Genomic DNA, 24,243 nt, shown 5'->3' with positions numbered 1-24,243 from the left:
TGAAAGGGATTGACACGGCGTTGGAGAAGTGGGCAAACGTTTGTGGGCGTACCCAACATTTTTTTGGGTTTAAGCTCACCAGTGATACTGAAAAAGGAGTAATGTACTTCAGTTACTGCCTAAAAATTCTGATATTTTGCAGTTTTGGGTAGGATGGGATGGAAGAGTGAAGCAGCTACAATGAGATGAGGGAATAAAGGAGTGTATCCCTCTCCTATCAGAACCCATTGATGAAAGTGTGGAGCTTTTGGGAGGTGTAGTCTTATTGGATTCTCCTAACTACAGTTGTTTTATGGGTTTGAACCGAAAGATAGACAGGAGTGGAATAAGGGAAATTGATCAGGTGGGTGGGGGTGTGAGGAGAAAAAGAGTTACAGTGTGAAAGCACTAGTAGTTAGGAGGTCTCATCTCCTCCCTTTCCTTAGGAAGAGACAATTCTCCCTGCCCATGTGGGTGGCTGATCAGGAACCCGTGAAGACGCAGAAGCGGACGCGGACGAGGACGCGGTGAGACAAACAAGTGTTTAGCTGAGTGGAGGGATATGTGTGGGGTCGTATGCGAGACAACCAAGAGGGAATCTGAATGCCACTTGGAGAAAGACATTCTTTTGAGCTAAGATGTCAAAAAAGAAGAAGATGGAGGACACAGCCAGCGGTCCAATAATGGCAAGTAGAATAAAGAAAAGACTTCATTAACTCCATTTTCCATGACCGAGATTATGGAACAGAGGATCGACCTTAAGGGTTGTTGAGCTTCTCCAGAGTTGGCTACTGTGAAACTCGTGGTAAATTAACTTCGAAAATCATTTTCCTTGTGTTGGAGAAAGCGTTTGACTACTGAATCCAATATTTAAGACGCAATTCAATTTCCCTGTGCGTCATGGCTCATTGCAGCTACCCAACAATGCTGTAACAATTCTATACAGTAGGAGAATGAGCACCTCCCAGATACACGTTAGTGTTTTTCTTTCTTCTGTCTTCGTATTGTTCGGCTTATTGTCTGTGTGTACTAATGCAACTGAAAACATCACACTAGGCCAATTCGTCAGAGACGGACAAACTATAATCTCAGTTGGGAAGAAATTCGAATTGGGTTTCTTCAGTCCTGGGAATTCTTCGAATCGCTACGTTGGGATCTGGTTTTACAAGATTCCAATACGAACAGTTGTATGGGTTGCAAACAGAGAGAATCCAATTCTGGATAGAAGAGGGGTTCTCAACATTACAGACGATGGGAATCTGGTGGTGATGGATGGAGATGGAAAACTTGTCTGGTCAACAAATGTTTCCATTGTAGCCAGGAACTCAACTGCTGCTGTTCTAATGGACAACGGGAATCTTAAACTCAGAAGTGGTGACAACTCTAATAAGGACCTGTGGCAGAGCTTCAATGATCCTACAGATACCTTCTTACCTGGCATGAAAATGGGCTATAATTCAGAGACAGGTGAGAACAACATATTCACTTCGTGGAAAAGCGCTGATGATCCTTCGAAGGGTAACTACCATATGGGTGTGGATCTTCAAAGAACTCCTCAAATTTTGATATGGGAGGGATTCAAACCTAGTTGGAGAAGTGGGGAATGGGATGGGCAGACGTTCGTGGGCGTGCCCCACATGAGATATCTCTATCTTTTTGGGTTTAAGCTCATCAGTGGTACTAAAAAAGGAGAAATGTACTTCACTTACACTGTGCCTAACGATTCTGATATCTTGCGGTATTGGATAGGATGGGATGGAAGAATGAAGAAGCTTCGGTGGGATGAGGAGAGGAAGGAGTGGATCCTGACTCGGTCAGAACCCACTGATGATGAATGTGGAATTTACAACAGGTGTGGAGCTTTTGGGAGGTGTAGTCAGTTGGATTCCCCTATCTGTAGTTGTTTTCATGGGTATGAACCCAAAGATAGCCAGCAGTGGAGTAAGGGAAATTGGTCAGGTGGATGTGGGAGGAGAACAGAGTTACAGTGTGAGAAGAATAGTAGTGAGATTGAGGATGGTTTTACAAGATTGGAAGGTATCAAATTACCTGATTTCTCCAAGTGGGTTACAGGTAATGGTAGTAATGGCAGGATTGAATGCGAAGATGAGTGTTTGAGGAATTGTTCTTGTAACGCTTATGCGTATGTCAGAGGGATTGGCTGTCTGATATGGAGTGTGGATTTAGTTGATGTTCAGCAATTTCAAGAAGGTGGAAAAACCATCTACATCCGACTTGCTGGTTCAGAATTACTAGGTGAGGTGATGAAACTCTTTTCTTGTTATTTCATCTGGTTCACAATATCTCTCTGTTTTTTAAGCTCCTCAAACCTGACCAGGCTTCCATTTAGCATGTGGTTTTAGTTTCATGCATGGATTTCTTCTCCTTTTGTATGGCTTAAAATTTGGAAATTTTAAGTACTGGGACCTAAAGTCTTAATCAAATTGCAGGTGTCAACAGTGGGATATCGAAGCAAATCATAGTGATAATTGCAATATCTGTGGTAGTTTTATTAAGCATATCTATCTACTCACTGTGGAGATTTATTCCAAAACCAAAAGGTAATTAAATTCACAGAACTTTTCACAAATGCTGCTAGATTTTATTTTATGTGGGCATTTTAAGTGTTTTTCCCTAACCATATTCTCAGATTTGTGGAGGAAACGAAACGAAAAACTGCAATTATTTGTTTCGAGCAAGAATTGGGAGTTTTCAGCCAAATTCTCAGGACCAAATGACTTCATAAAAGATGGGCAACAAGGAAATGTGCCCGAATTGCCATTGTTCGATTTTGATTGTGTAGCAGTTGCTACAAGAAACTTTTCTGAGGAAAATAAGCTTGGACAAGGTGGATTTGGACCTGTGTACAAGGTTATTGTTTACAATAAATTTTGAAAATCAAATAGTGACTGATCTAGGAACATATTATTTTGAAAGTTGCAAAATTTTTCTTCTTCCAGGGAATGCTACCTGGAGGACAAGAAGTAGCTGTGAAAAGACTTTCAAGGAGCTCAATACAAGGGTTGGAAGAATTTATGAATGAGATTATACTCATTGCCAAACTACAACACCGTAATTTGGTTAGACTTCTGGGTTGTTGCATTCGAGGGGAGGAAAAGATGTTGCTTTATGAATATATGCCCAATGGCAGCTTGGATTCCTTTATTTTCGGTTTGTTTTTTCTTTCTTAGACCTGATTTCATTTCCTGATTCACTTTCATACATTACAAATTCAGGTTAAAGCATGAATGACGGATATTCTTTGCATTGTCTAATAAAATCATGGGCAGACCCAGCAAAGCAAGGGCAATTAGACTGGAGAAAACGTTTTCGCATTATTGAAGGGATTGCACGAGGGCTCCTTTACCTTCACCGAGACTCGAGGCTAAGAATAATCCATCGAGATCTAAAAGCTAGCAATATTTTGTTGGACAACGAGATGAACCCAAAAATTTCCGACTTTGGAATGGCTAAAATTTTTGGAGGGAATCAAAATCATGCAAATACAGACAGAGTAGTTGGGACATAGTAAGTATCAAGTAGCAATCTGGTTTACCTTATTCCCAATTTGATCTATATTTTGATGATTCATCTTATGAATTTCTCTTATTTTGTAGCGGGTACATGTCTCCTGAATATGCTATGAAAGGCTTAGTTTCTTTTAAAACAGACGTCTATAGCTTCGGGGTGTCGCTCCTAGAGATTGTTAGTGGTAAGAGGAATAGCTACATCTCTCATTCGGAGCACAACTCAAATCTGATTGGATATGTAAGTGTGTATGCTTAGAATCAGATTGAAACTTGTTTAGGAATTTATGTAGTTGATCATACAATTGATGAATTTGGAGTTCTTTCAGGCATGGCATCTATGGAGTGAAGGGAAAGGAAAGGAATTTATGGACTCATCTATAGTTGATACATGTTTGTATTGGGAGGTATTGAGATGTATTCATGTGGGGCTGCTGTGTGTGCAAGACTCTGCAATGGAGAGACCAACAATGTCATCTGTTCTGTTGATGTTAGAAAGTGAGACTGCAAACGTTCCTAATCCGAAGCAACCCACTTTTTCTGTAGTTTGATATTGCAAGGAGAAGGATTTATCTGTGGAAAGCTCAGAAGTTATTTCAATAGTTGATCAAACAGTTACCACATTAGTTGGAAGATGGAAGATCTGTGGAAGTCAAATGATTCAGGGCTGTTGAGGACTCCTAAATCTTAAGCTTATTGTAACCCTCTAGATCTGTTCTAAATGAGAAGATGATAGATATTTTTCAGTCAAAACTCATGTTTTGGGTGATCTAACTGGTGATAACATGATAAACACAAGGATCTAGTGAGAGGTCGGTGGAAAAGTGTATAGCATAATTCTGGTCAAAAGCTGTGTTTTTGCTGTTTCAAGTTTCAATTTTATGGTTGAAGCAAGTGGTTCAATCCGTTTTTTGACAAAAAAAAATTGGGTAAGATCTCAAAGAGTTGGCTATGATATTATTAGCAAAAAATGGAGGGAAATTGATTTCAGGTCTAGGAATGGTAATGTGGTAATTCTGATATTTAAAAATTGATATATGATTTGGATTAGTTACATGTCAAATTTTCGAGCATAATTCAATCAAATGGTATGTATTCTATGTAAATTTATGTATATTTATGAATTTTCAACCACGACGGTGCATTTTTCCATGGTTAATGATTTTCAAATTAACCTCTATTTTGGCACTTGGCCAACTATTTTTGGATCAAAATTTTATATGTGAGCAAAGATCTTGGGTTTAGAATCTTTAAAATATGGGGTCCATCAGATTTGCTACAGAGTAGGTCGCTTATTAAGGCCAGCTATTTTGAAATGTTTACCCTTCTAAAAATTAAATGGTAAAAGGATGATTAGTTGTGGCATGGACATCACTTTTGTCACTCTTTCTTTTCCCTAGTCATATGGATTTGCTAGGGATGTGGCAAAAAAAAAAAAAAAAAAAAAAAATTGCCTGAAAAATGTGGGATCCGTAAAATGATTCTTTATATTGAGTAGGGGTCAACCAGTACGGTTCAGACACCAAAATCATGTTAAGAGAAAAATTGTCAGCCTATACCACATGCTTGGCACATGCTTTACCAGTATAGGCCGCATCCAGTGCCCTATGCACTGGATTCACATGGGAGGTGATATGATGTTGACATATATGTATGTTAAGTTTTAACATTATTAGTCAAAAAACATTATTAGAATTGTCCATGTAACAAACATTGGAATTTTGTAAAAAGTTTTTGTGAAAGGTGTTGGTGCACCAAAGATTCTCCATTGACTCTATCAAGTAACAGGGTTGGGGGTGTTTCTATCATTTTAGATAGGCATTTATCCCAATTTTTTTTTTTTCTTCTTATGGTAACTATCACCTTGGACATTCGATTCTTTGATCCTTCCATGTCATGATGTATGAATGTATTTCTACCCCTCCCCCCCCCCCCCCCCCCCCCCCCCCCAAAAAAAAAATGTATGAATGTATGATGTGTTTGTCCATTAGCTCATCTCAACGGAACATACTTACGAGATGCCCTTAGCTAGTCGCTCAATCAAATTAAAATCTTGTTTTTATTTTTTGGGAAGTAATTTTTTGTATGAAACGTTCCCTATGTCTTATCTTATCTCTAAGGGGTTGGGATGTCTTTTCACCAAGGAGGAGAGACATAGACTCATGAGAATCCTAGCATAGACCATGCTCATGGATGAATTAGTTCTTTTTCCATATTTATTCTTAGATCTAACAATTGCTACTTGGTCAAGTGGCCACTGCGCCTGTGTGGGGACCAATTAAGGAAGACGCACATGCATCTAACTAGGGGTAGGGTGGCCTTTTCACCCCCTATGCCTGGGCGTAAGGGCATGACACCAGGCATCGATTTTTTTCCCTTATTTCTAAGAGGTAAAACTTTCTTGAGTTGTTGGTCTTACTAAGCTTATCAAATTACTTTGTAAATTGTAAATTTGATCCAAATTTTGTGGATAAGCGTAGCCTAGTGCTCCTTATTCACATGTACAATTTTAAAATGTGAAAACAATTTACTGTGGCAAATTTGAGGTCGGAAAATTCAGGATTATGAAATATTGCATAGTAATGGTCTGTAGGCATTCATGTTTGTAAATAGAAGAGTGCTTGATTCAATTAGAATATGAAATTTGATATATGAACAAACCATGTGTTATCAATCCAATAGTTAGAATTACCACATTATCATTCTATATAACACAACAAAGGTGAACCACATTTTATCAAATCCGGGCTATTCATAATGATATATATTTTTTTCAATGGAATGCCGTTCATATAGAAGTTTAGCACCTATCCTGTGGTAGAAGACTCTAGGCATTGGTCTTGATTTTGAGTTTTCTCTATTGTATTTGCAGTGCTGTTGCAATTGTTCTCTCCCTCAACCCTTTGTGGTACGAATCGGGTTTCTCTCTATAGAAGGCATCACCCAGATAGTGCTTGTAACGCCTCAATCCCATTAAGTTTAGTATAATATTGTCCTCTTTAGCCCATAATCTTTCATTTTTACCTTCTTGCCATGTGGGACCTATATGGTCAGGATGTGTGATAACATCCCACATTGTGGGTGTGGGGATATTTTTTGAAATTTTTTATTAGTGCTACCTCCATTTTCTAGCATTATTATCTTTTTTGTTTTTTGTTTTTTTGTTTTTTTGTTTTTTTGTTTTTTTGTTTTTTGTTTTTAAATCTTTTTTGGCCAGCTAGCATTGTAATTAGTATATCAAACACCAAGAAATACGAAAATAAATAGATAAAAGATCCGCACGACACAGATTTAACGAGGTTCACACACCAGTGTGGTGTGCTACGTCCTCGGGCGAAGAAGAAGATGTTTCACTATGCAGAAGAGAGATTACACCCAAGCAACGTTGATAAAACTCGTCTTGAAACCCTAACTCGAAAAATCCCCCAAATACAATGGCTTTCTTACAAGACAACAGTAATTATATACTTCAAGTCGCGGTCGATCCAATCAAACCATACCACAAGGGCTACGCCCCTCTGCTTCCATTACAGATCTCAAAAAACTTCCCATTCAAGTCACCACCAAAATATATCAGAGCGGGTCAATCTTCAAAACGGATCAAGAATTCAAGACAAACTTAATAATAATGAAGGAAATTGAACTCTGAATTCATAAATTATGGCCATAGGTTGATCTAGAACATTGACCTCATCTCATTTAGAATCAACGCTAAAGAAATAATACTAAAAAAGAAGAAATCAGTCAGTGTTTTCCCTTGGCCCTGACTTGAGTTGATCATGAAGTTTATATTAACTTACAACCAATGCCCTTGGCTGCTTCAATTGTCAAAATCTTATATTGTATTTTGAGAACAAAATCTTATATTGTATTTTGAGAACATGGATTAAGTATGAGTACCTCAAAGAACTAAAAAGAAAAAAAAAACTTACAAACAGGTCAGAGGGCGGCTGGGCCATAAAAATTTCTCTGTCATTTGTTCCCGTCGGGATGTGAATGGTTTGGGAGGTCTGCGATTGGGCAGCCAGTAGGCTCAGGATGGAAACTGATAGTTCGGTGGAACGTTGCCAGCGGCGATAGGCACAAAAAAATGCAAAGGCTAATTCGAGGTTAGCCACCTCCAAGAAAAGAGAGAACGAAGGAGAGTTATATTATGCATGCCCATACACCCGATACCCTACTATTTATATACAACCAAATGACCGTTACAGCCGTATCACAATGGGATCTCGTTTCAACAGAATTACAGAAATCACATGCCGTGGTCCCCTATACGTAATTCTTCAGGACCGTTGGGCATCTCCTTTGTCGTTGAGAGCGTCGTGCTTCTGTCGTTGTCCGAGTTGATGGTGCCACGTCCCCAGCTGACGTGTCGAGTGGCTCCTTCTCCATTTGAATCGTATCATCACCCACCCCTTCTTGATGAACCTTGTCCTCAAGGTTCATGTATGGAAACTTTTGCCGCAGTGCCTCCGTGTCTTCCCAGGATGATTCTTCAAGGGGGAGGTCACTCCATTGTATTAGGACCTGGTTCACTATGTGACCTTGTCTCAATATAGACCGTGAGTCCAGTATAGCTGTGGGTACTGGAGTTGCGTCCTCTTCAGTAGTGTGTAGGGGCCAAGGAGTGACTTGAGCTGAGTGATCCCCGACATGTTTTTTTAATAATGATACGTGGAAGATTGGGTGAAGGAGAGATGCTGCCGAGAGCTCCAATTTATAGGCGACCTTGCCAATTCGTTTAAGAACTGGGAATGGCCCGAAGAAAAGTCTACCCAGTTTTGGGTGGTTGCGTTGAGCAACCGAATGTTGGCGATACGGTTGGAGTTTCACGTAGACCCGATCTCCTGGTTCGAACTCTCTTTCCATGCGAGATTTATCGGCCTGTGTTTTCATGTGAGCTTGGGCGCGGGAGAGGTTTAGCTTCAGGTTTTGGAGTACCTTGTCTCTGCTCTGCAACTCCTGGTCCACAGCTGCGATTGGGGATGTCTCTGGGATGTATCTGGACAGAGTTGGAGGTGATCGTCCATATAACGCTTGAAACGGACTCATTCCCGCTGCTGTATGGTGAGTGGCATTGTACCAATACTCTGCCCAATGCAAGTAATTTGCCCACCAGGTGGGTTCATCAAACACGAAACTTCTTAAGTACATCTCAAGACATCGGTTTAAGACTTCGGTCTGGCCATCCGACTGGGGGTGGTAGGCGCTACTCATGGAGAGGGTCGTTCCTTGAAGTTGGAAGAGATCATGCCAAAATTTGCTGATAAAGAGTGGGTCGCGGTCACTCATTATGGATCGAGGAAGGCCGTGGAGTCTAATAATTTATGAGGAAAATGTCTCTGCGACCTTGTGACTAGTGAAATGGCTTGCAAGGGCACAAAAATGTGCGTACTTGGTTAGTCTATCGACTACGACCAAGATCGTTGTTTTCCCCTTCGAGCTGGGCAACCCAGTAATGAAATCCATTGAGACATCTTCCCACACCTTACTGGGAATTGGGAGGGGTTGTAGAAGACCTGCCGGAGAGGTGGTAAGGTATTTGGTCTGTTGACAGATAGCGCACGACGCCACAAATTGTTTGACGTACGTTCTCATCCCTTTCCAATATAGATTGGATGCGACCCTATTATAAGTGCGCAAAAATCCCGCATGCCCACCTACTGGAGATGAGTGAAATTCATAAAGGAATTTCTCCATTAATGGAGAGTTAGACGCCAACACTAACCTCTGTTGATAATATAACAAATCATTGCGCATATAGTAGCCCTTGTATCGGTCCGGGTCCAAAGCTAATTCCGTGCAAATAGCTTGGAGCTCAACATTGGTAGCCACCTCATCTCGTAGCTTTTCTAGGAAATCCAAAACTGGTCCAGAGAAGGAAAACAATACTGTTGATTTTGCAGCGAAGCGAGACAAGGCATCGGCTGTGGAATTGTCTTTGCCCAGGCGGTACACGATCTCAAACACGAACCCAAGAAGCCAAGAGAGCCAGTGTCGTTGCTTTGGCGTTTGTATAGTTTGGTTGGTGAGCCCTTTAAGACTTTTTTGATCAGTCATAATGAGAAATTGCCGCCCAAGAAGGTACTGTCGCCAATGAAAGACGGACTGGGTAATGGCGTACATTTCTCGTACGTAAGTGGAGGCGACCTGCATTTTGGGAGAGAGCTTTTTGCTAGCAAGCGATTTCAGTTTCATGCATGTATTTGGACCTAAAGACTTTATTCAAATTACAGGTGCAGGTGGAAACAGTGGGTTATTAAATCCAATCATAGTGATAATTGCAATATCTGGGGTAGTCTTTTTAAGCATATCTATCTACTTACTATATATATTTATTCCAAAACTAAGAGGTAAATTCACAGAACTTTTCACAAATGCTGCTAGCTAGATATTATTTTTACTGACACTTCAAGTGCTTTGCACTTACATATTCTGAGATTTGTCAAGTAACCGAAACAAAAAACAGCAATTAATTGCTTCGAGCAAGAATCGGGAGTTTTCAGCCAAATTCGTACGACTAAAGGACCTTGTAAGAGAGGAGCAACAGGGAAATGTTCCTGAATTGCCATTGTTCAATTTTGATTGAAGCAAATCATGACTGAACTAGAACATTTTTTTTTGAAAGCTGCTAAAGTTTTCTTCTTCCAGGGAATGCTACCTGGAGGACAAGAAATAGCCGTAAAAAAACTTTCAAGGAGCTCAATACAAGGGTTGGAAGAATTTATGAATCAAATTATACTCATTGCCAAACTACAACACAGGAATTTGGTTAGGCTTCTGGGTCGTTGCATTCAGGAGGAAAAGATGGTGCTTTATGAATATATGCCCAATGGCAGCTTGAATTCCTTTATTTTTGGTTTTTTTTTTTTTTGACATCTTAGAACTAATTTCATTTTCTGATTCACTTTCATAGATTACAAGTTCATGTTAAAGCATGAATGATAGCTTTACTTTGCATTGTCTGATAAAAGCATGGGCAGACACAGCAAAGCAAGGGCAATTAGACTGGAGGAAACGTTTCCACATTATTGAGGGAATTGCACAGGGACTCCTTTACCTTCACTGAGACTCGAGGCTCAGAATAATCCATCAGGATCTCAAAGCTAGCAATATTTTGTTAGACAATGAGATGAACCCAAAAATTTCAGACTTTGGAATGGCTAAAATTTTTGGAGGGAATCAAAATCGAGCAAATACAAACAGGGTAGTTGGGACATAGTAAGTAACAATTAGCAATCTGGTTACCCTTATTCACAATTTGATCTATATTTCGATGATTCAACTTATAAATTTCTCTTATTATGTAGTGGGTACATGTCTTCCGAATATGCAATGGAAGGCTTAGTTTCTGTTAAAACAGATGTCTATAGCTTTGGGGTGCTGCTACTAGAGATTGTTAGTGGTAAAAGGAATAGCTACTTCTCTTATACTGAGCACTACTCAAATCTGATTGCATATGTAAGTGTGTATTCTTTGGATTCAGATTGACCCTTCGTTTGGCATTTATGTAGTTTAATCATACAATTGATAATTTGGAGTTCTTTCAGGCATGGCATCTATTGAGTGAAGGAAAAGGAATTGAATTTATGGACTCATCCATAGTTGATACATGTTTTAATTGGGAGACATTGAGATGCATTCATGTGGGGTTGTTGTGTGTGCAAGACTCTGCAATGGAGAGACCAACAAGGTCATCTATTTTGTTGATGTTGGAAACTGAGATTGCAATTGTTCCTAATCCGAAGCAACCGACTTTTTCTGTAGTTAGAAATTTCATGGAGAATGATTTATCTGTGGAAAGCCCAGAAGCTAAGTCAACAAATGATCTAACAGTTACCACTGTAGTTGGAAGATAGAAGATGATCTGTGAAGGTCAAATGATTTCTCATTGTGGGACTAGGTGCTGCACCAGTACTCCCTGGATTAAACTGCTATGGAATACAAGACATCGTACACCAACATTGATCCTCATGTTTTTTTTTTTTTTTTTTTTTTTTTTTCCAGTCAAAACTCGTGTTTGGGGTGAGCAACCGATGAAGGTGATAGATAACATACAAGCAGAGGATGCAGTGAGAGTTTGGTGGAGCGCTGTTTTGACATAATTCTGGTCAAGGACTCTTGTGTCTACGTCTGCCTTGGTTCATTTTTATATTGCAAGCAGGGTTCTAAGTATCGGGATTGGCCGGTTTGGCCAATTTTAGGTTTTTATCAATATCTGATCAAGGGTAAAATCATAAAAAAATCTTTTTTAATGAAAAATTGGGATAAAAACATCCGATCAAAACTGATATGGACTGTCTGATTTTTAGGTAAATATATGGCTTGGATTAGCTGCCTGTCAAGCATTGGGGTTTAATTTATGCCTTCTTGTATATTAGAAAAAAGGGCGCATCCAGTAGGGGAGAAACAAGGCCGGGTTTCTTAAAACCCCAATCTGCTGTAATTCGACAATCACTAAGACGGGAGTGACTCAGTGAGTCTAATTCTTATCCCTTAAAACTATCTCGATAGCTGACTCGGCAAACTCTATAGTACATGTCCTTGTTCACACACAATCGTATGCACACTCAACCTCTCTTAGGCACTTCCAAGTATGCACATCTATTTCACATTCCTCGCACTTCAATGATATACAGTACAAACAATGAACACACCCACAACACAGGGATTTTTACAAGGTTCGAAAATATGCCTACGTCCTCGGAGTAGTGCCTATAAAGGCTTCGTACCTACTCAATACACTATTTTTCACTATACCTACAGTCGGAAGCACCCACCCAATTTTCTCAACCCGCAGTTGAGATGGCATACACAGTGCCGGTACAATTTGCAGCACTCGTTGCAAGGAAGCACCCACTTCCAGTGCTTAGCACCTACTAAGCACCCAGTACACAAATACAAATAATTGAGACTTACAATCAGTACCAACAATCAAGCCTTGCCTAGCATGTATACATCCACACCTACAACTAGCATGCATTCATTACCATAGACAACATGTATAAAATAAATCTAGGTTTAGAGAATCTCACCACCGGTTGTCTGGGATGATATGGGAACTTATACTGACCATTGGAATCTCCAACTTGACCTCTCAGTGTGAACTTGGTTCTTCAAGTGTTCACTGACAAGTTCAGTGCTCACACTTTCTCTCCCCCTGTCTTCTTGCTCTTGAAAGCACTAATTAACCCTCACTTGCTTTCTTATCTTCCCCTTTCTTCCTCTCTTGGTTTGATATAAATACACCATCAAAGGAGCTCAACAATCTCACAAACCAACCTTCAATGGAGTAAATAACACTCACTTAAAGCATTAAAGCTCAAATATTAGCAACCGATGGCGAGGGGGGGGGGAGCTTCACTCTCAAAATCTGCAGCTTTACTCATCGGTCGAGTAGTTTAGAAGGCGCTTTCCGATCTATAGTAGAGCGAAGAGTTAGGCAGGTAGTACGAGCCCTTTGACTTCCAGTTATGGGCTATGTGGCTCCCACGAAGCGAAAGAAGGATGCTCGAAGCTCTCTAAAGGCTTCCTGCCTTCTTCATTCAGGGTGGTTGCTTAGAGATAATCTTCTGCCTGCGCTTCGATTCTTCCATTCTTGTCTATGAATGAAGATGATTCAATGGACTCTGCAACTAGGGTGGGGCGCTTCCTTGCTTGAGATGAGACTGTCAATGTGCTCCAAAACTCTGATCTTTTTTTTCCAATAGGTAGAGGGAAAAATTTGTGAAATCTTACAACTTGAATGGACCAAAATGGCCTTGTGGTTTGCAAGTAATGACCTCCCAAAGTTGGAGCAACCAGAAAGCTAGAAATGGAATCTTCGTACGGGCGGCGCAAAAAAAATCATCAAGATTTGAGCTGTTTGATTTATATAATAAGGATTTAATCTAGGCCGTAGAAATTAATAACGGTTAATTAATATTGACCGTCAATTAAGCATCTAGGCTGACGTGTTGACGCAAGCCTGACATAGCTGTTACCGCTTGGATCGGGCTCCTCTGTAGCACAAGGTTGTGCTACACAATCTGTAGCGCAACACCACAACTTGACACCTGGATATTTTTAATCAATTTGTCTAAATTTCTGAGAGCGTTGAGAATGCCATAGACATGCAATACATTTGATTAGCAAACATAACTGATAAGGAAAATAGAAAGGGAAATCCCAACGCACGCTCCTGGTTTTCACGGCGACCTCTTTGCACAAACCCATTGGCAACAAAAATCTTGGATCGATTTGATATGCTAATCAGATGTATTGCATGTCTATTGTATTCTCTACGCTCTCAAAAATTTAGACCACTTGATTAAAAATATCCAGGTGTCAGGTTGTCGTGCTGCACTACAGATCGTGCAGCACAACCCTGTGCTACAGAGGTGACCGTTCCGTTAGGGCTTGCGTCAATGCCTAAAATATTGTTGAGCCATGATTCGTTGCGTCAACACGTTTCATGGAGGCTTGTCTCTTCCTTCTTCAAAAATCTGAAATGCTTAATGGCCCTTAGATCGGGTTCTTGATTTCAAGATCTGACTAGATCTCTTCAAAAGGCATCTCCTCTTCACATGTACAGGCATGTGCCATACACATAACTCATACCTAATTCAGTGTGGTGCTAAGCATCACACCCGATAGATAGGACCAACCATAGGGCTCGTGGCGGAATCTACAACGCCTCTTGTCAGTGGAAATTTGCCTCGGCCGCGCTATTAGGATAAGCCATTTTTTTACTATGGATGCCGTGACATCTTCATAATGTATCGAAATTGGATGAAATCAAGTGCTTAGGAAAGGAATGCCCTGAGCGTAAATAGGCTAAATTTATCAGCTTTGACTCGGAATCCCGCACCATTTATCATGGATTACACAATCCACTCCATACGCATCATGTAACATTATTTTCTCATTGAAGAGCTCAAATGCTCCCACGTCACCACTTTCGGCCATGTCACCTAAACTAATCACGTTATCAGCACCATGTGGTCGAGGTTGCCAACACAGACAACCAGAAAACAACACAATCCAACCCTGGGTCCACAAAACTCAACTCAAGCCCAACCTAACCCTATTGGGTTCACACTCAGGCCCAATCCTACAGGGCTCAACGCTCAGGGTTAGGTCGTGTTGACCTTGGCTAGTCCTATATTTTTTTTTCCTACAATGAGTAACAAATGTTAAGCCTATACTTACAAAAGGGGGGGGGGAGATGTTAAGATTATGACCAGCCTTTGTCCACCCCCAATCCACAAATTTGTAACAAGCAAGGTTGTCAACTTGGTTATAAGATAGAACTTTTAATCGCCTGGCATCACCACATCTCCTAGATTCTCGATAGGCCAAATTTTGGCCCAATTCTTTATGATTGCTACTATATCTAAAGTTCATATAAATACATGATAGGAGACACAAAGACAACCTATGTAAAAAAAAAAAAAAAAGAGGGAAATAGTTTAGCGATTTGGTCGTCTTAACTCAATAGGTAAGAGTATGTGGCTTGTGTAACATATGATGAGGGTTGAAGTCATACAGACATATGATGTGGGTTAAAGTCATACATATAGCTTGCGTAACACATGATGTAGGCCTAGGGAAGGGGAACACTATCACTAAACACAATAATAGATTAGGGTTAAAATTGGGCCAGGTTGGGCCGGGCCGGGCTGGGCCTAGGTCTCAACCCAAGCCTAGCTACAAACCATGGTCCGGGTTGGGTCGGGTTAATCCTCATAATTGGGTTAGACAGGGTTCCGACTTAGGGCGGGTTTAGGTTATCAGGGCCAAATTTACACCCCTAGTACCCGGTGCATAAGGCCCCCCCCCCCATGTGCGAGGTCCAAGGCTAGAACTATGTAGCCTTTTGTATATTAGTATGTATTTATTCTGACCACTAAAGCACATTTTCCACACATCCACCCCTTTTGGGTTAATTACTTGGACAATCTTGTACTACGCCAAATTGCTCAACACCCCAAAAGTTTGAAATTTTTACTTCAAGCCATTCTAAACTTAGACGGTGTTGGTGTGCTATTTTTTTTTGTTTTTGGGTGCAAGTGTGTGGTACTTGTAATTGTATAAAAAGTCCATTTTACCCTTATGAGTTATTCAGTTTGAACCTTAGACATGAAAACGACCAACTTGCTCTTTTAAACCTGAAATAACCCTAACCCAATCTTGTTTCGTTCTAAAACTGTTGGAGAAGTAACTTGGTAGTGTGGTAGTGCTCCATCTCCATGAAGGTGAAGGTGACTGAAGTTTCCGACAAAGCTCCCCGCTGCAGCTTCACACCGATGAGGGTTAAAATCGTTTGCAATTCCTATCTGGTACAATTCCGTGAAATACCACCTTTAGAGGGTGACATGTGTATTGATATCAATGCAATGGTCCAGATCTGGTACAACTAATAAAACCTTAAATTAGTGTACCATTGCATTGGTATCAATACAAGTGTCACCCCCTGAAAGTGGTATTTCACGAAATTGTACCAAATGCAAATTGGAGACGATTTTTTTCCCACCGGTGAAGGTACGTCTCTAATCGACTTATTGATCTCCCTCTCATCTCTCTTACAAGATGGGATACTAGGGCAAAATCCAGGGATGGCTATCTTCCATGGAGAAGAAGAAGGGAAGGTGTACAGAAAGCAAGCGTGTCGGGGTTAGATTCCAAATTAGAATCATCAGTCTCATGGCTCCACGAGTTGTGTTATTGCAGCAGCCTCCTTAAGAACGAGTAATTTTAGTAAAGGATTTCAGTGTGGGTGTACCCTCAAGGATGGACTTGTTCTTCCTCCCATAATCCCATTGGATTGGAACCCCACGGACATGCAATACCATCTGATAACTCTCTGTCTCTCCATGGTTTTTAGCTTTTTTGTTCTATGTTCCTCTGCTATTGTCTGTAATTCATTTTCCATTTTAAAATATGAAACAGGTTTATTTCCTACTGTTTCCCTTTCTATGGGGAGCGACTTGTACTTTCTAGATGATCTATGCTGGAGTTTCAAATGTGATTTTTTAGGGGCTGGATGAGCTTCAATTGTTCTCTTTGAAAAAAATAGAAGAATCTGAAGAATGTTTCAGAATTATAATGATGCACACAGTCAACAAAGTACTTCTCAAACTCAGGAGACAAAAAACAGAAAATAGAGAGAGAATTCAACGGTTACAACTGAAGACCAGTCGCAATCGAGGAGTAAAGGAGAGAAATAAAGGATGGAAGAGAAAACCTTGTTCTTCTGTTAGGGTTTCGGTTAGTTGAGGGCGAAGGTCGCGCTTGCTGTAGAGGGTCGCAGAATAGGGTTTCGGAGAAGGAGGACGGTCTTCGTTCTTGTCTGGATTCGATCTTCGTCGGCGGTTGGGTGGATCACAACCTGGTTGGGGTTTCCTTCGTCTCCAGTAGAGAGGACTCATTCAGTGATCGAAGGGAAAGCCCCAGAGCATGGACTGAATCGGTAGAGTCGTGCTCCAGGATTTAGGGGACGATACCGATACCGATCCGGATCAGTGGGTATCAGTTGATTTTTCTTATATATATATATATATATATTATAAAAAGGACTATTTTTTTACTATTTTACTCATTAATCGATCCAGATCGGTTACGGATTGGGGATCGGTCTCAGTTGATATCAATCGACACGACCGATACTAGACCGAGACTTTAAATCATGGCGGTGCTAATTAGTTATATTCACTACCCTTTGTAGTATGTATTTACAAACCCCCCCCCCCCCCCCAAAATCTGGATATTTAAGATTTTTCTCAACCATGACATCATTAATAAACAATTGATTAATCAACATGAGTAAGTTATAATAAATCTAAAACACTATGGGTGTTCAAGTAAACTTTTTAAACTTTAGGATATCAAGCAATCTGATTATAGTATAGGAGGGGTGTTCAACTAATTAAACCATTTTTTTTTAATAAAACAAAATTTAAATTAAGATTATAAAAATATTTCAACATCTATATTAACAACCTTCCAAGAGTCTTTGGACCCTTGATTTCACAGCCCATCTTTTGGTCATTAGAGATTTATCTCTATCCTTCGGCTGTGTTCGGTAACCAAGAGAAGAGAAAAGAAATGAAAAAAAAAAAAAAAAATCTTGAAAAGAGAAGAAAAAAATGAATTGTAAAAAAATAAAAAATTGTCTTTTTAATTACTAATTAAAAAAAGAAAAGAAATTCGTTTTCTCGTGTTATTGGTAAAATTTAAATTTTTTTTTCAAAAGAAAATTTCACCATTCCCAATGTGATCTTGAAATTCGAAAAAGAACCTTCTCTTGGTTTGCGGTATACCAAACTCTGTGAGAATTTCTTAAATCAAAGAAATAGAATAATTTATGTACTTTTTTTTCTTTTCTTTTCTCTCTCTTGGCTACCAAACATAACCTTACATGCTAAAAACACACATCCACTAGGTTACATATATCATGGTTAAGAATTTTCAAACATTTAGTTTGGCACTCGACAAACTTTGTATTTATTAAAGTTTGATATGCTAACAGGGATCTTGGGGTTTAACTAAGGGTGTCAAAACCTAGCTCGCATCGATAAAACCGATCGAAAAAATCTAGATTGAACCAAATCAATCCTTATTAGATTGGTTTTAGACTGAGGTACGTTGGGACCGGATGAAAACCTGTCCAAACTGACTAATAACCAGACCGAATGGAACCGATAAAAAAAAAAATGATTATGAGATTATAAATGGATGAATTGATTATCCATGTTTGACAATATTAGTGAGAATATTTTTTATTGTAAAGAGAATTATTACAAATCAATGAATATGAGATTATGAATAGAGAAATTGATTTATAAATTATAACAATGCTTCTATTGATTTCCTTGTTCACTATACAAGATTAATTAGATAGTTAAATAAATGATTGGATAATAAGGTTCATTTTGTGATTGTAATATTAATTATCTTCTTAGTAATTAGTTATCCATTGGTCTCAATATTAGTTATCTTTCCTTTACAATGATAAAACATGATTTAATCATAAATTTCAAGTGTTTTGGTCAAATCTTTTGTCATTACAAGTTATGAATGTAAGATTTCATCATGGTTCAAACCCGATAATAACACGATCTAAACCAATATTAACCCAATAGTGAAAAACTGAAATAAACTGAGACTAAATCAGACCGAACAAAACCGACCGAGTTTCTTAATGGATTGATTTTGATTTCCCTCATTCCTAGACCAAAACCGATTCAACCTGACTAGAACCAAACCAAACCGATTGATTGACACCCCTAGGTTTAACTACTTATAAAATTTGGGCACCTCCCTATTTGCCACATAATAGGTAGCATATTAAGGCCAACTGTTGTGAAATGCTTATCCTTCTAAATATTTATTGGGAAAAAAAAGTACAAGTTGCGGCATGTACATCACTTTTACTTTCTCTTTTCTTCCAACACTCTTCTTTCTAATCATGTGGTTTCTCTTTATATTGCAACTACCCCTCTCATATGCCTATTGGCTTGGCATGGGAGATGCCAATACCTGTGAGCGCCTATCAATCCACTATCATATTAAAGCTACGTTTAGTGATGTTTTAGAAAAATGTTTCTGGAGTTTTTTGTTTTATAGGAATAACAAAAGATACTAAAGCATTTGGTGCATTTATGGTGTGTTTCATATTTTTTTGTAATAAAAGTGAAAAAAAAGAAAAGAAAAAAAGAAACAAGAATTGAAGGAACGACAAAAGGCAGTTTCATCGTTCCAGTTTTGTTCCAAATTTAACAAAAAAAGAAAAAAAGAAAAAAAAAGGGTATTTTGATACAGAAATTGAAATTTCAGTTATTGACACGAAATGTCATTTCTGAAACAGAAACGTTATTAAAACGTAGCCCAAGTATTTTAAAATTAAAAAAAAAAAAATTCTCTAAACCATCGAGGGAGGGTATGCTAGCACCATATAGATGCTCAGTTGGTTAGCATCTATCTTAAAGTAGAAGGCCCTAGGCCTTGGTCTTTACTGTGGTATTGCTATTCCTCCCTCCCCCACCTGTTGTGTTTCACTCCGAACTCTTAGGCCCTAGCTGCCAATATAGGCACATTTTTTCTTTTTATTTATTTATTTATTTTTGTGTGGGGAAGGAAAACTCCTAAATTGGACCAATCATAGAACAGGTACCGATTGGATCGAACTCCTCTATGGAGAGGAATATGGCCGAGAGTTGGCGGAGACGGCTTTGAATTGTGACATATGGATTTTTGACACGTGTTACGATCAAATGGGAGATGCAAAACATAGTCGGCTGAAAATTTAGGTTTTGAAAAATTTCCCCTCTTCTTCTTCTTCTTCCTCCCTCCTCTCCCTGCTGCGTTGCTCTCTCTACAAACTTCAATGATTCAAACAAAAGGCAGATTTTTTTTTCTTATCACAATGATAATCCTGAAGATGATCTTAAGAGACCTTAAAAGTAACAATGAACGAAACGGTAGAGTAAGCTACTGAATAACCTACAAATTGGGAAGAGGAGACTAGCTTAGATCCTGGTAGGAGCACTAGTGTAGAGTGCTCTTCCTCTTAATTTCCATTTACTCTCTAATAGAAAGGCTCTTGCGGCGGATTTGTATGAAGCTATGGACAATTACTTACACAAGATCATAGGCCATGGAAACATTTACATGATTGGCGATTCAACACAAATTTTAATTCACACAGCCTTTCGTATCTACCATTCATCTCATTGATTACTAATAAAAATAATAAGTGCTGTGGTATTGGCATTAGCATTCACAATCTATCCTTAGCCAACTGGCTGCATCCTCCACGGATTGAACATAGACCAGACATCGCATAGATTCAAATTCCTATTTTGCAATTGATTGTGGTTGTTTCTCTTCATTTTTCAAGTCTCCCTACCGCCATGATTCATTAGATGGTCCAAATATCTTATCACTGCTACTATCACTCCGACAATCAACACAACCTTTAAGGCCCTTGTGATCATTTACCGCTGGTGGAACTTGTAAAAGGGATTCTTTTTCAAAAACCTAAAATTTCAGCCGATTATGCCCACTGGATTATAACATGTGTCCCAATCCGCATGTCCTGATCCGAAGTCATCTCCACCAACTCTCCTATGCCCACTGGATTATAACATGTGTCACAATCCACATGTCATGATCCGAAGCCATCTCCACCAATTGTCCGCCATATTCCTCTCCATAGAGGAACTCGATCCGTAATGGTCCACACCTTCACATAGTTAGAAAAGAGAGAAAAAGTGGCAGTGTGGAACCTACATTGTCAGGATGTGGGGCATGTGGATATATTTTTACAAAATTTAGATTAGGTAAAAAACTTGGAGCTGCTACCTCCATCTTCTATCATTATTACCTCAATTAGGCATAAAATCCGTGTACTTACACATTTTAGTCTTAACAGGTGATGAAGGAAATTGAACTCAGAATACAAAATTTATGGTCATAGTTAGATCTAGAACATTGACCTCATCTCATTTAGATTCAACGCTAAAGAAATATTACTAAAAAACAAGAAACCAGTCCCCTGGAACCTGACTTGAGTTGATCCTGAAGCTTATCTTAACTTACAAACAGGTCAGATGTGAATGGTTTGGGAGGTCTGCGATGGGGGCGGCCGGTAGGCTCAGGATGAAAACTCAGTAAAGAAATCCTTAACGACTTATGCTGAAGCACGGAAATGAGAAAATTTTGGTCAAAGAAATACAATGTGGTTGGTTGGTCTGAAAGCTGTTTTTATCAGGTAAGAGAAATTTTTGACTATATTTTGGAGGAAATTCAACTTATTCCCTGTGTCATGGAACATTGCAGCTACCCAAGCTCTTATTTTGCTTTTTCTTTTGAAGCGATTTTATCTCTGTTACAATCCAATACGATAAGAGGATGAGCACCAAACATCAGAGACAGGTTTGTGCTTTGCTTATTTCTGTCGTCATATTGTTCGGCTTATTGTCTCTGTGTGCTGATGCAACTGAAGACAACATCACACGAGGTCAATTCCTCACAGACGGACAGACTATAATCTCCGCCGGGAAGAAATTCGAATTGGGTTTCTTTAGTCCTGGGAATTCCTCGAATCGCTATGTTGGGATATGGTATTATAAGTTTCCAGTACAAACAGTTGTGTGGGTTGCAAACAGAGAGAGTCCAATTCTGGATAGAAGAGGGGTTCTCAACATTACAGTCGATGGGAATCTGGTGGTGATGGATGGGGATGGAAAACTTGTCTGGTCAACAAATGTTTCCATCAAAACCAGTAACTCAACTGCTGTTCTCATGGACTCCGGGAATCTACTTCTCAGAAGTGATAAGGTCCTGTGGCAGAGCTTCAGTGATCCAACAGATACCTTCCTACCTGGCATGAAAATGGGCTATAATCCAGATACAGGTGAAAACAACACATTAACTTCGTGGAAAAGCGCCCATGATCCTTCCAAGGGAAACTACCATGTGGGTGTGGATTCTCTGGGATCTCCTCAAATTCTGATATGGGAGGGATTGACACGGCGTTGGAGAAGTGGGCTGTGGAATGGGACAACGTTGGTGGGTGTGTCCAGCATGGGATATCTCTATCTTTCTGGGTTTGAGCTCATCACTGATACTCAAAAAGGAGTAATGTACTTCACATATACACTGCCTAAAAATTGTATCTTGCGGTATAGGATAAGATGGGATGGAAGTTTGAATGAGCTATTGTGGGATGAGAAGACAAAGGAGTGGAACCTTACCTGGTCAGCACCCACAGAATGCGAAATTTACAACATGTGTGGAGCTTTTGGGAGGTGTTCTCTGTTGGATTCCCATTCCCCTAGTTGTAGTTGTTTATATGGGTATGAACCTAAAGATAGCCTTGAGTGGTACAAGGGAAATTGGTCAGGTGGGTGTGTGAGGAGAATAGAGTTGCAGTGTGAGAAGAATAGTAGTGAGGTTGAGCCGTCGAAGGAGGATGGTTTTAGACAATTGGATGGTATCAAATTGCCGGATTTCTCCAATTGGGTCACAGTTAATGGCATAGGTGAATGTAAAGATGAGTGTCTGAGGAACTGTTCTTGCAGAGCTTATGCATATGTCAGTGGGATTGGCTGTATGATATGGAGTGGAGATTTAGTTGATGTTCAACAATTTCAAGAAGCTGGGAATACCATCTACATCCACCTCGCTGCTTCAGAATTATTAGGTGAGGTGCTGATATTTTTTTTTTTTTGGCAGTATAGGGAACAGTAGTTCAACTGGTTCACTATCTTTCTTTCTATGTTTTTCTTAAGCTCCTCAAACCTGACCAGACTTTCATAGCAAGCGATTTCAGTTTCATGCATGGATTTCTTTTCTTTTTGCATAGCTTAAAATTTGGAAATTTTGATATATGTATTTGGACCTAAAGAGTTTATTCAAATTACAGGTGCAAGTGGAAACAGTGGGTTATCAAAGCCAATCATAGTGATAATTGCGATATCTGGGGTAGTCTTTTTAAGCATGTCTATCTACTTACTATATATATTTATTCCAAAACTAAGAGGTAAATTCACAGAACTTTTCACAAATGCTGCTAGCTAGATATTATTTTTACTGACACTTCAAATGCTTTGCACTTACCATATTCTCAGATTTGTCAAGGAAGAGATACAAAAAACAGCAATTAATTGCTTGGAGCAAGAATCGGGAGTTTTACTTCGTACGACTAAAGGACCTTGTAAGAGAGGAGCAACAAGGAGATGTTCCTGAATTGCCATTGTTCAATTTTGATTGTGTAGCGGTTGCTACAAGCAACTTTTCTGAGGCAAATAAGCTTGGACAAGGTGGATTTGGTCCTGTTTACAAGGTAAAAGTTTACAATAAACTGTGAATCAAATAACGACTGAATCAGGAACATATTTTTCTGAAAGCTGCTAAATTTTTCTTCTTCCAGGGAATGCTATCTGGAGGACAAGAAATAGCTGTGAAAAGGCTTTCAAGGAGCTCAATACAAGGATTGGAAGAATTTATGAATGAGATTATACTCATTGCCAAACTACAACACAGGAATTTGGTTAGACTTCTGGGTTGTTGCATTCAGGGGGAGGAAAAGATGTTGCTTTATGAATATATGCCCAACGGCAGCTTGGATTCCTTTATTTTTGGTTTGTTTTTCTACTTAGAACTGATTTTATTTCCTGATTCACTTTCATACATTACGAGTTCAGGTTAAAGCATGAATGATAGATTTTCTTTGCATTGCTGATAAAATCATGGGCAGACCCAGCCAAAAAAGGACAATTAGACTGGAGGAAACGTATCCACATTATTGAGGGAATTGCACGAGGGCTCCTTTACCTTCATCGAGACTCGAGGCTCAGAATAATCCATCGAGATCTAAAAGCTAGCAATATTTTATTAGACAACGAGATGAACCCAAAAATTTCAGACTTCGGAATGGCTAAAATTTTTGGAGGGAATCAAAATCGAGCAAATACAAACAGAGTAGTTGGGACATAGTAAGTAAAAAATAGCATTTTGGTTAGCCTTATTCACACTTTGATCTATATTTCGTTGATTCAACTTGTAAATTTCTCTTATTATGTAGTGGGTACATGTCTCCTGAATATGCAATGGAAGGCTTAGTTTCTGTTAAAACAGATGTCTATAGCTTTGGGGTGTTGCTCCTAGAGATTGTCAGTGGTCAGAGGAATAGCTACATCTCTCATTCTGATCACTACTCAAATCTGATTGGATATGTAAGTGTGTATGCCTT

The 24,243-nt window shown here is 39.3% G+C and overlaps 2 protein-coding genes and 1 pseudogene across 3 annotated transcripts in view; all 3 read left to right on the top strand.

The window, feature by feature from the left end:
* The window catches only part of LOC122093757 (putative G-type lectin S-receptor-like serine/threonine-protein kinase At1g61610), a 29,153-nt gene that overhangs the window by 4,409 nt on the left and 501 nt on the right, over positions 1 to 24,243 (top strand). Inside the window, exons 1-7 of one of the 2 annotated variants that reach the window (XM_042664227.1) lie at positions 20,891 to 21,258; positions 21,362 to 22,692; positions 22,915 to 23,031; positions 23,120 to 23,334; positions 23,422 to 23,632; positions 23,749 to 23,986; positions 24,076 to 24,226. In XM_042664227.1, the coding sequence (XP_042520161.1) occupies positions 21,224 to 21,258; positions 21,362 to 22,692; positions 22,915 to 23,031; positions 23,120 to 23,334; positions 23,422 to 23,632; positions 23,749 to 23,986; positions 24,076 to 24,226 (2,298 nt within the window). In that variant the 5' untranslated portion in view covers positions 20,891 to 21,223. Of the gene's footprint in view, positions 1 to 20,890; positions 21,259 to 21,361; positions 22,693 to 22,914; positions 23,032 to 23,119; positions 23,335 to 23,421; positions 23,633 to 23,748; positions 23,987 to 24,075; positions 24,227 to 24,243 lie in introns of those variants that run through there. The other variant, XM_042664229.1, reaches the window with a different exon arrangement.
* LOC122093761 (G-type lectin S-receptor-like serine/threonine-protein kinase B120) lies at positions 700 to 4,259 on the top strand. The gene is made up of 7 exons (XM_042664234.1): positions 700 to 2,235; positions 2,430 to 2,540; positions 2,630 to 2,850; positions 2,940 to 3,150; positions 3,270 to 3,507; positions 3,597 to 3,747; positions 3,836 to 4,259. The coding sequence occupies exons 1-7, from the start codon at positions 933 to 935 to the stop codon at positions 4,055 to 4,057; spliced, it is 2,457 nt and encodes an 818-aa protein (XP_042520168.1). The 5' UTR covers positions 700 to 932; the 3' UTR covers positions 4,058 to 4,259.
* On the top strand, positions 10,180 to 11,365 carry LOC122093852 (annotated as a pseudogene).

The sequence above is a fragment of the Macadamia integrifolia genome, chromosome 11 (assembly GCF_013358625.1).
Source record: "Macadamia integrifolia cultivar HAES 741 chromosome 11, SCU_Mint_v3, whole genome shotgun sequence".
NCBI lineage: Eukaryota > Viridiplantae > Streptophyta > Magnoliopsida > Proteales > Proteaceae > Macadamia > Macadamia integrifolia.
Note: the sequence above shows the minus strand (reverse complement) of the source record. Positions and strands in the feature narration are given on the sequence as shown.

Bases quoted from the DNA above. Each gene is read 5' to 3' on its own strand.
- LOC122093761 (XM_042664234.1), top strand. From the start codon at position 933: ATGAGCACCTCCCAGATACACGTTAGTGTTTTTCTTTCTTCTGTCTTC. The intron at 2,236-2,429 runs GTGAGGTGATGA...ATCAAATTGCAG, and splicing joins TGCTGGTTCAGAATTACTAG to GTGTCAACAGTGGGATATCG. The intron at 3,748-3,835 runs GTAAGTGTGTAT...GAGTTCTTTCAG, and splicing joins ACTCAAATCTGATTGGATAT to GCATGGCATCTATGGAGTGA.